Source organism: Sylvia atricapilla, chromosome 4 (assembly GCF_009819655.1).
Source record: "Sylvia atricapilla isolate bSylAtr1 chromosome 4, bSylAtr1.pri, whole genome shotgun sequence".
NCBI classification, from domain to species: Eukaryota; Metazoa; Chordata; class Aves; order Passeriformes; family Sylviidae; genus Sylvia; species Sylvia atricapilla.
In genome coordinates this window covers 33,883,724-33,897,331 of record NC_089143.1, presented here as the reverse complement: position 1 = coordinate 33,897,331, position 13,608 = coordinate 33,883,724, and the positions used below count along the sequence as shown (strand labels likewise).

The 13,608-nt window shown below is 37.3% G+C and overlaps 1 protein-coding gene across 2 annotated transcripts in view; it reads left to right on the top strand.

Annotated features, from left to right (window-relative positions):
• The window catches only part of TENM3 (teneurin transmembrane protein 3), a 373,463-nt gene that overhangs the window by 272,012 nt on the left and 87,843 nt on the right, over positions 1-13,608 (top strand). For both annotated transcript variants that reach the window (XM_066317559.1, XM_066317560.1), the window contains 2 exons: positions 4,748-4,870; positions 8,095-8,309. In XM_066317559.1, the coding sequence (XP_066173656.1) occupies positions 4,748-4,870; positions 8,095-8,309 (338 nt within the window). The remainder of the gene's footprint in view (positions 1-4,747; positions 4,871-8,094; positions 8,310-13,608) is intronic.

Here is a 13,608-nt window from a genome sequence, read left to right as displayed (position 1 = left end):
AACACTCTTGCCCAACTTGGTGTCATCTGTGAATTTGCCAAGGGTGCACTTGATCCCAATTCTCCAGGTTGTCAATGGAAATTTTAAACAGCGTTGGCTCCAATACTGAGCTGTGGGAAGCACCACTCATGACAGACACCTGCTGGGTGTAATTCCATTCACCAGCAGCTCTCTGGGCCTGCCCATCCAGTCAGTTTTTAACCCAGCAAAGAGTACACCCAGCCCCACACCATGGGAAACCAGGTTCTCCAGGAGAATGCTGTGGGAGAAAGTATCAAGAATTTTTACTAAAGTCTCAGTAGACAGCATCCACAGCCTTTCCCCCATCCACTAAGTGGGTCAGTTTATCACAGGACATTGGTCAGGCAGGACCTGCCTTTTGTAAACTCCTGCTGGCTGGGCCTGATCCCATTTGTCCTGTACATGTTGCATGATGACACTCAAGGTGATCTGCTCCACGACCCTCCCTGGCACTGAGGTCAGGCTGACAGGTCTGTAGTTCCCTGGAATCTCCTTCTGGCCCTTTCCATAAATAAGTGTCACATTATCCAACTTCCACTCACCTGGGATCTCCTCTGTTAGTCAGGGCTGCTGGTAAATGATCAAAAGTGGCGTGTTGAACTCTTCTGCCAGCTCCTCCAATACTCGGGTGAATCCCATCCCATGAAAGTGTATGTGCCTAAGTTGCACAGCAGGTCACTGACAGTTCCTTTCCAGATTATGTGGAGTTCATTCTACACCCTGTCTGTTGTCTCACAGGTCCAGGGGCTGGATACCTTGATGACAGCTGGTCCTGTTTTAAACAGCTGAGGCAACAAAGGCATTAAGTACCTCAGGCTTCTCCTTATCTTTTGTCACTGTTTTTCCAAGAAAGGATGGAGGTTTTTTGCCCTCATTTTCTATCTGGTGTGTTTTTAACATCATTTGTTGTCTTTCATAGCAATGAACAGATTAAGGTGGGCTTTGGTCCTCTTCATGTTCTCCCCACATGGCCTCACAACACCTTGTAGTCATTCTGAGCTGCTGTTGCCTTTTTCCAAGGATGAAAAATTCTCCCTTTCTTCCTGAATTCCATTCAAAGCTCTCTGTTGATCCAGGATCATCTCCTTCCTCACCAGCCCACCTTTCAGCACATACTGAAATGAAACATGGCCTACTCTTGTGCTTCTAAGATTTCCTTCTTTAAAGCACATCCAGCCTTCCTGGACTCCTCTTCCCCAAATATCATCATATATTTTTCTGCTTAAAAAGCCATCCAGTTCCACAATGGAAGCAATCATCCCAGTCTTGATACAAGTAAAAGGAGGCTTTTGTTAGGGTTTGTGGACACATTTGTAATTTTGACAGCCCTTATTTTCTCCCATCCCCTGAGAATTCATCTGTGTTTGCAGCTGTGGATTATTTGGATTGAGTCATTGTGATCTGCCTGCCTTCTGGTTGGAGGCATCTGGCATTCTCACACAAGTCCTTGCTGCCATCAAAGTTACGCCAGTATTGAAAGTAAGTCATTCCCATGTTAGTATCCCTGTAGATTTGGCAGTCAGAACTAGTGACTCTAGGAAGGGTCTCTTGGCTTCATTGTCATTATCTTACACCAAATAAATTCCAAATTGATTGAGAATAAGCCAGACCTGACAGGCAGTATCTAATCCAAAAATGATGAAACTTTTTTACAATTAGATTTGGGATAAAAATAGCAGCAGGAAACAGTGAAATGCATTTTGCTCTAAATGTACTTTAAGTTTTGCTTTATATATCAAATTCTTCATTAAAGGAAGTAAACCTACTGTTTCTCTGAACATGGTGAAGGGGATTGATCTCTTACATCCCCATCCCAAAACTGGAAGAAGGCCTGCATCCTTTTCTAGATAGAAGGAAATCAGACAAACAGGTGCACTTCTGCAGTCTAATTGCATCATTCTCCCTTAGGAAATTCAGAACTAGTTCATACCATTTGACTTGAGGGTCTCAGGCATCCTACTGAGTTACCAGGACCAGCTGCTGCTAAACAGATTCGTTATAGCATCAAAAATTTTTATCAGGTGCCTAAATTTCCTTATAAAACTGATAAGGACATAAAGTTTGGTTTTATATTGGTGGCTAGCTGAGAGAAGACAATTTTTGATTGGCAGAATAGTGCCTGAATTTGTCTTCATCAGTCAATTTAATCATGTTCCTGAAGTTCATCATCTCTAAAGAGATTCTGTCTTGTAATTTGATACTTTAGCAACAAGCCTGTTTCTTCCATGTTGTTTTCATGTTTGTTGTGAAAGGAGAATTGTCTAAATTCCATTAGCTCAGAGAGATTACGTAGTTGAATTATTTAGTGCATTAGTACACGCTAAATTTTGTCATTGGAATTGTCTCGCAACAGTTTTTGTCTGCTTAAAAAATATTCCTCCATTCCCAATCTGTGAAACAGCTGCATTTATCCATCTGTTCATTTTCATTAAACATTGTGTATTGAACTTGTTTCTAGTTCATTGTCAAAGCTGAGAGAGGAATAGTATATCTGAGGGATACAGCTAACACTCCCAGTCTTTGACAGTAAACTACAGTGGGACAAAGACAAAGGAAAGGTAGTTGTCACTTACATTGCAGTAATTGTGGTTATACTGATGTAATCAATACTGATCCCACAGTCCTTGCCTTTGAAGACTTCAAATTCCAGCTGTTTTGAATTACAGGGAAATGGCTAGAAGGTCATGTTGAAGCTTCCCTTTCTTATCTCCCAGTGCAAGAAGAGGCACAGGGCATGTACCTAGCACCAGCAGATATTAATGATGTTCTAAGCTCCTGTGTTTCTAGAGATACAAAATGAATGTCATTTTCTTTTTTTTTCCTCCAGAAGAACTAATAAAAGGGATAAGAAGACAGCAAATTAAGAGAAGTGATTTAGATTTCTGGACTTGAAAACAAGAAATGTACTGGCTTTAAATCATGAAATATTTAGCTCTTCGCAGTCTGTCATTGCTGCCAATGAAATGAACAAGTACAACAAATTATAGAGTTTGACCCTAGGGATTTTATTGAAATATATTCAAACAGATACACTTGTCAGGTGATTAATACATAAATAAGGATTTCAGCTGAGGTAGGGTCAAAATAATAATGGTTAATTCTAGTGATGTGCCACAGATGGTGGTGGTCAGATTTATGGTTTGACAAGAGCTGAGAGGGGATAAAAGAAAGATGTTTTTAGGGTCAAGGAACATTCTACATTATCAGGCATTGACAGGCAAATTAAGGTCTGGGAAAGAAGCCTAAGAGTCAGAGACTTGGAACAAAGAGAATATGTCATCTGTAGTAAGCATTTCAGTCTTTGAAGTATTCAGTAACGGGTCTTTAGTTGCATTCTGGTTTTTTGTTTTGGTCAGGGTAAGGGAGAGGCTTTAAGGCAAAGACCTGGCAGACAACCTCTTAATTCAGCAGTTTTTGTTGCCTGGCTAACTAAACTTCCATTGATGCCTGTTCATATTAAATAAGGGTTGCCATGCTCAATACAGAGACGTAAAAAGACATTAAACCAAATGGGATGAAGAATTTTTTGTCATTTGCATAGAGGCAATGAATAAATTAGTGATGTTAACTATAGGAGTAATCTTGCTTCAGAGGGAGAGAAGTAGCAGAAATAACAAAGTACAGTGAATTATCTTCCTTATATTTTTCACTATTAGTTAAAATACATGATTACAGATTTTTTTCCTCTGTGTATTTTTATTCCCTAGTACCACTGAAAGACTATTTTAGCTGCTTTGCAGGTAACTGTTGTTGTGGAATGAGCAAACCTACATTACACCAAGCCTAAAGTAGAGTAATTACAATAAAATGAACTTTGGTCGCATTATAGAGACATTGGATGAGAAGAAAATAATCCAGAGAGAGCATGAAATTGTATTAGAGTATCACAGCATAGCACTAAGATTGGGGGTTTCTTTCCATATTTTTCCTCTAAAAGTTTAGATGCTGGGTTCATTCATTAATCCCAGGTAATCAAGGTTCCTTAAGTTCACGCTAACACCATGGAGGGTTGACTCTGTCTCATAATTAACTTAGCTAAACTTTTAACATGGTATCACCTTTTAAATGAACGTGGTTGTGGGGAATTAAGTAATTCAAAAACCTAACTTATGCATTACCATTATCAGAGCAAAGTGCCTTGGTGTCTACAGCTCTGCTCATGGTCTTGGCCTTGTTTTGGAGACTAGTGTGGGGAATGGGCATGAACTGGGAGGTTGTTCAGGGTGGTGTTGACAGCATGAAGTGCGTGTGTCTTAGGTTAGCCCTGTAATACCCACAGCACACTCCTTCCACTCCTGTATTTTTTCTTTTCCCTTTCTGGCTAACCAGGACAGATCCATCTGCTGGGAAAATAATTTATTTTAGTAGGTCATTTAGAAGTTCACTTAAATTTGTCTCTTCAGAAGGATCAAAAATGAAAAAAAGAGAAAAGAACATAATTACTGCCTATCCTTTTGAACATTGATTTGGGACTGGTAAAAGACTCAAAATGAGACTGGTGAGCTTTCTGTCAACTGCGTTCACTGAAAGCACTGTATCATTAAAGGACAGTGGTAGTAATTGCTTTGTCCCATTGCTGAACTATTAGTCTGCAAATGCTTGTTCATGTAATTTAATTTTTTTAATGTATGAGTTGCTATTCCACTTCGAAGCATGGAAAGTCGTTACTTGTGCAATTTGTCATTGTGGTTAAAAGCATCAAATAACCTGTATCCTCTACCACCAGCAATGCATCTGTTTGGCCTCAACTGGCAGTTACAGCAGACTGAAAATGATACATTTGAGAATGGAAAAGTGAATTCTGATACTTTGCCAACACATCCTGTAACAGTTCCTGCTGGAGACAGTGGTAAGTGAAATCGGCACTTTTTTTCCCTTCTGAAGTTTTTCCCTTCTTTTGGAATATTTCCTTCCTTTGTGTTTTACTTACATCATCAAACTTTAACAGTTTTCCTCCAAAACTCTGTATTTAATGCAAGTTTTTCCTCCAGAAAAGGCACTTCAGGAATAATTTGCATATTTTTGAAGCTTCTGTCTTAGCTAGGTTTAGAAGGCAACTCATGATCAAGGAGCTTCATGTGGCATGATAACCTCACTATTGTTATTTAAATTTCTCTCTCAGATTTGATAGGTCAGGTATAATATGTGCATTTGCTTTCTCAAAGTCTCTAGCATATAATGTTGAGTCTGAATCATGCAACCAATATATAAAGCAAGAAAAAAACTTTCTTAATTTTGTTGTAAGAGCTTTTAAAATACAAACCACATAAAGGGATTATTTTTTATCGACCTTTTTCCATGTTGCCCTTTAAGATTCTCAAAACATTTAAGAGCTTGTGCACTTTCAGCTAACAGAGGCTTCCAAATCAATAGGTTTTGAATGGAAAACTTGATTTAAATGGTTGATGAATGCAGTGTTTGCTTCATTACACAAAAATCCATTTTCCCATTCACAAGGTACATCTGACCTCCTTACCACTGAAAAGGAGGAAGCCTCTGCCAGCAATTGACATATTGAAAATTTTTCAAGTTATCACAGCTCCAAGTCACAGAAAAGTTATAGCTCAGTTCACTCCTTTTGTCATCTTTGTAAGCCTGTGAAACTTGTCCAGTAGGACATTTTCTTCTAATTTCCTTTACCTTCCTGCCTTGTTCTTGTACTTAGATAGTCATTATCACTTCCTGTGTTCTTCTTCCTTGTTTTTAATGGAGAGCAAAAAAATTACTCTATGGCTAATGAATATTGATGCTGCAGTGACAGCTCATAATCCCATTGCCTTCTGCATTCAACAGCCAATATACTTTCTTTTATAAAATATATTGATGTCTTTGTAAACATTTTATAAACACTTAATGGGTTTCTTCCCTTGATAATTTTTAGATTTTTTTTAACTAAAACCTGTTATACACTGCCTCAAAAACAAAAGGAAATAACAAGGATATCAAATGCATTTTTCCTTCCTTATGTCCCTAAATACTGTTCAAGAGAAGAAGGCTAATTCCACCCACTTGAAATGCTGTCCTCTGCAAAATATGGTACATGATCATTTATCAGCATGCATCAATGCTAAACAACAGACAGGCCAGAGAGTACACATTTTAAACCACAGAAGAGGGACGAGTGAGGCAGAAGGGAGAGTGTGATGACGAGATGTGAAATGTGAGGAGCAGGGCCCCTGTGCTATCACACTGGTTACTGAAGACTGTAAGGAAGAATCCATGAAGCCTTGATTTGGATACTTCGACAGCTGAACTTTCAGTACCACCCTTTCTCTAGTCCCCTGGTAATGTCCTGATCCTCTGATTTGGATTTGAGAAATTTCAACCACCCTAATAGTAGATGTGAATGATCATGACATTTCATGTTTTGATTTCAAGCTGTGTGTAAGAACTGTTACTGTTTAGGAAATGAAAAGGAAATGATGACATGATGAATATTTTTCTTATGCTCATTGAGATACAACAGGGATTAAAGAATAATTAAGGCCCTAATCTAAGGGTGACAAACAGCTACTGACAGTTTTGAGAGAGGTGTTCAGGTGCTAAAGGGGCAGGTAAAAGTAAAACCATCTTTTTTTCGGTGAAGAACATAGGAATCTATAAGTGTATTATCTGCTGAGTGTTGAACCCCTGAAAACAGGCATTCCTGGGAAGCTGGTTAATGTGTTTGATAAACAGCATTTACTCAAGCTGTCTAGCTCATCTTTTCAGTAGTACAAGGCAGTTATTTTTCATTTGAAATGTAGAAATAGGGGAAGTAGCAGATCAATACGGCAAACAAGTGTTTATTGTTTAGTGATTACCAGTCATCAGCGTGTGAATTTATTCAACACAATATGCTTGCATTTGAAGAAAGAAGTAAAAAATAAATGCTTAAATAAACTGAAATAGTGAATACAGATCCATCTTCTAGAATAACACATGAATATTATGAAAGGTTAAGTCCAAATTTAAAAGAGCATTAGACTCATCCTGAAAATTGTTTAAAAACTGGTTTCTTCAAGATCAGATATTTCACTATCTCTTCTCAACAGCACTCTGATCAATGTGATAATCCTGTGAGACATTTTCAGTGACTGCAATGCCGTTGTGACACAGCTCTGATGATGATACAAGTTCCCACTCAAGGCCTCTCAGCGCTGCTTCTGTACCTGTTTAATTCAACAGCAGTCTCGGTTCATCTTGGATGCGCAAAAAGTGGCGAGGATCAGTCTGTGACCTTACCTGGCATTTCAGATTTTAATCCAGGTTTTTTTACAGTCTAAATGTTTGCAAAAAGGTTGTGTCAGTTTGTTCCATCAACTGATGAATAATGTAGAATTTGAACATAAAAGACAAGGCTGAATTGTCAGTTCTTCAGAACACTTGTATGCAAACAAGTGAGCATCACATGAACATGCTTATCACATTCAGATGGGTTTAGTTCAATATTTATAATAGACTAGCTGATGAAAAAAATATGAATTGGTAAAAACACAGCAAACTCCAACACTGTAATGACAGCTCCATTTTTCTTTGTATTGCTTCACTCGAGCCTTACTTTCACTTGCTGGCCACTTAAATACGGCATTGCTTGCTTATACAAAACCCAAAATAAGTAACCAGAGCCGTAGCATTTGTTAGTATTGAATAAATGCTCTGATATTTAATGTAGAAAAGATTATATTCATTCTTATTCATTCTCTTGACTACTTGTGTTTATGTGTCTATTATTCCTAAAATCTGTATGCTGCATTTTGCCTTTTTTTTTTTTTTTTTTTAATGTGAGACTTTATTTTGAGAAACCCCTGTTAAAATGCTAGTGAAGAAAAAGAATAGTTTAATGTCGATTCTAAATTGTTTCCATAATGCTCCTCCTTAGGGATGCTACGGCATTTTAGTATGTAGGTATTTGTGGTATTTTTGCCCTTTTTATTTCCAAACCATTGAATTCCTGGGATCTTCTATTCAAGAAGATTGTCAGGTAACATTTTTCTGAAGTAATTCTAAGTATTTGAAGATATATATGAAGGATGATTGGAAGCCAGGAAAGGAACGCTAATTTTTGATCTCCTTATTATTCTAACCCATCAGGAAAATTAGGAGGATTTGCACAAGAAAACAACACTATAGATTCTGGAGAACTTGATATAGGCCGAAGAGCGATACAAGAAGTGCCCCCTGGGATTTTTTGGAGATCACAACTCTTCATTGATCAGCCACAATTTCTAAAATTCAATATATCCCTTCAGAAAGATGCATTGATTGGAGTGTATGGTCGAAAAGGTTTACCACCTTCACACACTCAGGTGAGAACTGCTTGCATTAAAAGCAATAATGGCACATTATTGAAAACCATGGTCTTGTATCTTTTGTATCTTCTTTCTCTCTCAGGGTTACCTTCTTTTCCATTTTGCTGATTTTTATTTTTACTGTTTATACTTTATTGATATATGATGACCAGAACATTTGTAATATTCTGTGTTGGGATCTAGAATGGGGGTACAGGGTATTCTCATTTATGAGCTATTCTATTGCCTGATTAAGGATGCTTCAGATACAGAGTTGTTTCATGCTGAATTCATAGCTACTTTTTATGTTCTTTCGTCTATGCACATATCTTTAAAAATCTAAGGAAACTAATGTAGAATCTTATGCCCACACATAAGATAGGGTGGCAGTTCCCACAAACAGCACATGAACTAAATTTCCAAACAAGAAGACAAGCAAAATACTACAGTATTTACAGCTTGGTGTCTCACTAAATAAAAACAAAACAAAACAAAAAATGTATATGTAATATGTATCTACAGAGATACAGTGAAATGGGGTTGTAAAAGTGGCAGTCTTCATTAGGTATCTAGTGTCTTGAAACTTGGTTCTTTAGTGTCCCAGAGGATTTATTCTTTTCTGTCCCTCAGAAGATTTCTAATGACACCTTTTATTGCATATGGTCACACTTCCTAGTAACAAAACCCCACTTTTTATCCATAGTGATAGAATAGTTAAAGTATAAAAGAATGAATAGTCTTCTGGATTGGCAGGAGAAATGGAGAATCAGTGCCTCAGATGGTATTTTAGCATCAATTGTATTCATATTATTTGGGAGATTTAATACTCTCCACGATTAGATTTCTTTCAGCACAATATTTGTCCAAGTGCTGGCTCAGATCAATTTTTCCACCTGAATTGGTATTTTAGCTCATTTTCTTCTACCCATTTGGAGAAACATCTTAGTGACTTTATTTTGAGTGTATGGATTTGCCCAGGACATGAATCTAAATATAGCAACCTAATGGTCTAATTGTATCAAAGCTTGACTGATCACGTCTGATACACAGTTGTAACAGCAAATCCATAGCTGCAAAATTCGCATATTTTAATTCAGTCCCATTTTTTAAAAATTTTGATTTTAATGCTACTGCACTATTTAATTTTGGGGTTTGGTGTTTTGTTGTTTTTTTTAATTCAGGCAGAACTTTTAAAATATGCACAATATAGAAATATATTACTAATATATTAATAATTATAACACCTACTTAACAGTTGAAACCACAGAGGAAGGGTCAGGAAAGAAGCTAAAGTCATGGAATATTACATTAACTTCATTTTGTAGTTTAGTTTCCATTGAAGTACAAACACTTTTCTGAATGCAGGATGTGCACTCATGTTTACTTAAAAGTTTAAACTTCATAATAGTGATTAAATGGATTTTCTTCAGACCTTCACATATGAACACCCACCCTCAGGCTGGCAACAACCACATAGAATTCTAGCATAAAAAAAATTGATTCAGAAAGTTATCAGCCATTTGAAATAGGGGTTTGGAATACAAATTGAATACAAAATATCTCAGTGATAATAATAACAGGAGGTGGGGGAATTCATGTGTGGCAAGAATGAATAAAACTGAAGAAGCTGATTTAGACTGTCTATTTACATAAGAAGTTATGTAAGTAAGTATGTCTATTTAAAAAATGGTCTTTACTTAATTCCTTGTCCTGTCAAAAGATTGAAATAGGAGTGCCCTTTTTCCAAAAACACAGAGACTACTAAATCTGTTTACTGTCCTCTGTTACACAGACTCCAAGTTCTTGTTAATGTTTAAGTATGATACAACAGAAAGAATCATATGTGAGTCCTGCTTGACATTTTGGATATACTGTTCCCAGGATGTAGGCCAAGCTCTCTTGTCCTATTTTTGCCTGGTATATAATTAGAGTATTTTTTACAAACCATTGACTGACACTTGATACATTGAAAAATTTGGCATGCTTACTTATCAGTGCCCTAGTGAACTTATAAGACTGCTAAAGCTTCCCAAGGGTACAGGTTTATCAGAATGTTTATATGGCCTTGAACCCATTGATGTCCCATTTAAGTGCCTGAGATAAAGCATGTATGTAATCTCCCAAAAATGCAGTTTCAGTAAGCGATTGGGGTTTTATTTGCAGCCATGCTCCTTCATGTGGGGAAAAGAATGGAGTGAAATACATCTTGACAGTTTAAGCCTTTCTCCAACAAAGTCCTATCATGGGACTTTGATGAAGATACAACTCATGCTAGTAAAATACATATTTAAGTGAAGTAGCTTTTGTAAACAAAATAAGGTATTTTGGCAAAAGACATCTAATGAAATAGAACACTGAGGGGGTTGCAAGCATAAGTCCATTTATTGCTTTCTTATTTCCCCTAACTCTTACGGCTTGTACTGACAAAAGTTCCTAACTGCAAGCTGGGCATAGGTAACAGGGACAGACTAACAGCTGATATCTATCTGGCTTCACTGCATCCTTCCATTCCACTTCCATCCTTCACTTCCATCGTGTCCATGAGACAAGGCAGCTCACTCATGTGCCTCCAAGTGTCATAGGAGCATAGCAAACACACACATGAACATCCATGCTGAGTTTGGTCAAAGGCCCATTTGGCCTTCTGTCTGTGATGGGGGCCAGGAGCAGACAGAGATTAATAAAGCAGCATGATAGTACTGTAGTTAGGACTTCGCTGAGTCAAAGATGTTGTATTTGATTTGTCTACAAACCTTTGATAGATTATTTTTTCCTGTGAATTTGCATAGTCACCTTTGAATCTGTGAAAGCTTTTAGCATCTGTGACATTTACAGCAGGGCTTAACTACATATCTCACACTGTATTCCTCAGTGTATTTTGAGATACTAGCTTTTGCTTGACACACTGTTTGGTAGTGTTTGGAAGAACCAGGACAGAATTTCTCATTAATTTCTTCTCTATGCCCTGCTTGATTTATGGATCTCTGAGTATTATCAGCAAGTTGTAATTTTTCCAGTCTGTTTTGTCATTCTTTTTATGAAAGCTTTTTCAGTCCTTTGGTCATCCTTTTCTGAATGTTGTCCAGTTTTAATGCAGCCTTTTCAGGTGTGGAGACCAGAACAGCACAGAACACAAGAAGTTTTTATCTATGATGGTTTCATTCAATGCCTTAATGATGTCTGCTTTTTTTGGTTTTTAAATTATTGACCTCAGATTTCCATAATCTGTCTACCACAGCTCAAAGATCTCATCCTGTAATGACAAAAGTTGGCTCAGAGCCCATTTCTGGATGTGTAAAGCTAGGGTTGTTTCATGAGGACTTTGAAAAGTAGGATCTCACTCACACATATCACTTCATGTCTGTGTCTCCTGAATGCTATCTGCCCTTATCTTCTAGTCACAGAATGACAAGTGCTAATAACAAAATTTATGCAAATGAGCAACTGCTGCTTGTTTCTCAAATATATGAGAATATGAATTTTCAGATCTTATGTTAAATCATAGAGAACTCATTACTTCATGCACTCTGCCAGCATTTGTAAAGTTGCCTTGTCACCTGTCCTCCTCCAGTATCTTTGCTCATATGCCTGTGATACCCTACATGTGTAACCATACAGCACAATTTTCTTTAGCTCCCTCCCTACACCCTTGGCATTTTTACCAGTGTCTGCCTTCTCTCCACGGTCACCTTTGACTTTAATGCAGAACTTGCCTTTTACATTTGCCACTATGTTCTCCACTTCTGTCTTGTACCCTTTGCCTGTTTACCCACTTCTTTTTTGTACCCAGTTAAAACCTGATAGCCAGTAAGAGGACGCTGTAGTCGGTATCTGTCCCTAACTGTACAACCTCTGGTGCCAATTATCCTACCACTGCAGGGGACATAATGAAAGTATGATAGAAATAAGCTTGTGAGAGATCTCAAGAAATCTTAGTTTACACCCTTGTCTTGTAATAGGATGAATTGTATATAAACTATTCCTGTCAATTGCTTGGAATTCTCCTATTAAACAATAACAGAATGCAGAAAATTTAACTCTTGTTTTTTCCAATTATCCAAAATAATAGGAATATGGCGTGTAGGAAATGGTTTGATGTATTGTTTCCAGGACAGAATTTGTGGCTGCTTTGCTGTATTCTCTTTAGGTGCCAAAATTAGTCTCAAGCACAGCTACTATTTGTGTGTCACAGACTGATCTGAGATGCATAGTTCTCTTTTTGGGGAATCATAAATAAATCAACCACAAATAATTGACGGTGGCTGTCCATTCAAAACCCAATCAATGCAAGCCTGAAAGTCTTTGTGACACTTTCTAAAAATGTCAGTTCCATTGCAGCCAGAGAATCAATATGTTTATTTGAAGAGATTTTTAAGAATAAAAAAGAGACTTTGGTTTAAAGCAAAACTGTATGGAATGGTAGGGCAAATCATCACATTTAGACTCAATATAAAGGAAATTATTTATCGTCATAGGAGGAAAATAAAATTGGTATGGTTTTGCTTCTGACAATAATTGTTTCTCCAGTCTGTTTTTGTTGCCATGTCCCAAATATAAAAAAGCAGCCTCTAAAAGGGTTAGTTAAGATCAATTATTGGTTTTTTGCTGGGGGACAGAATGAACAGTAAATTCCCTTTTGTGTGGCTTTTTAAGTGTAGACTAAAATGGTGTTCTGATAACAGCATATGTCCTTATTACATTACAAATAAAAAATTGTGTATTGTACTGTGCTTGTCAGCCATTAGTGGCCAATCAAGTGGTGTAACCACTTGTTCCTGTACCAAAAACACAGTTTTAATCTGAACTTGTCCTTCTACAAAAGTGGTCTCTTGCCATATACAAATTACAAAGTCACAACTAATTTCTATGAATGACCTGTTAAAACTCAGAACTCTCTGAGCCTTCCCTTTTTAAGAATATTAAAACCTCCAGAGAGGCAGGAGTGAAAAAAGCCAAAATTGTTTTTCTCTCTCTCACAAAATAAGATAAATATTTAATTCTCTGACAAATGAGAGTGTTGAATGGTTTTGAATAATTGCTCTCCCAAAACGATTGCATTCGTTTCCATGTGGTGCAGCACATACAAAGCTGCCGAGGCACCGGCTTCTGCGCATCCTAATCACATTATGTTCTATTCTGCTCATCCAGACATAGCTAGAAAAGTGTCTTGAGTGTTGATAGAATCGTATTAACTATGCATTTCTTTCACATCCTGGCTGGTGGAAAGATGATTCTGATTACTGGGGAGGAGCACTCTTACAATGCCACTGAATTTTGGCCTGCAATTTCAAGAAAAGAGCATAAGTACTCTAAACCC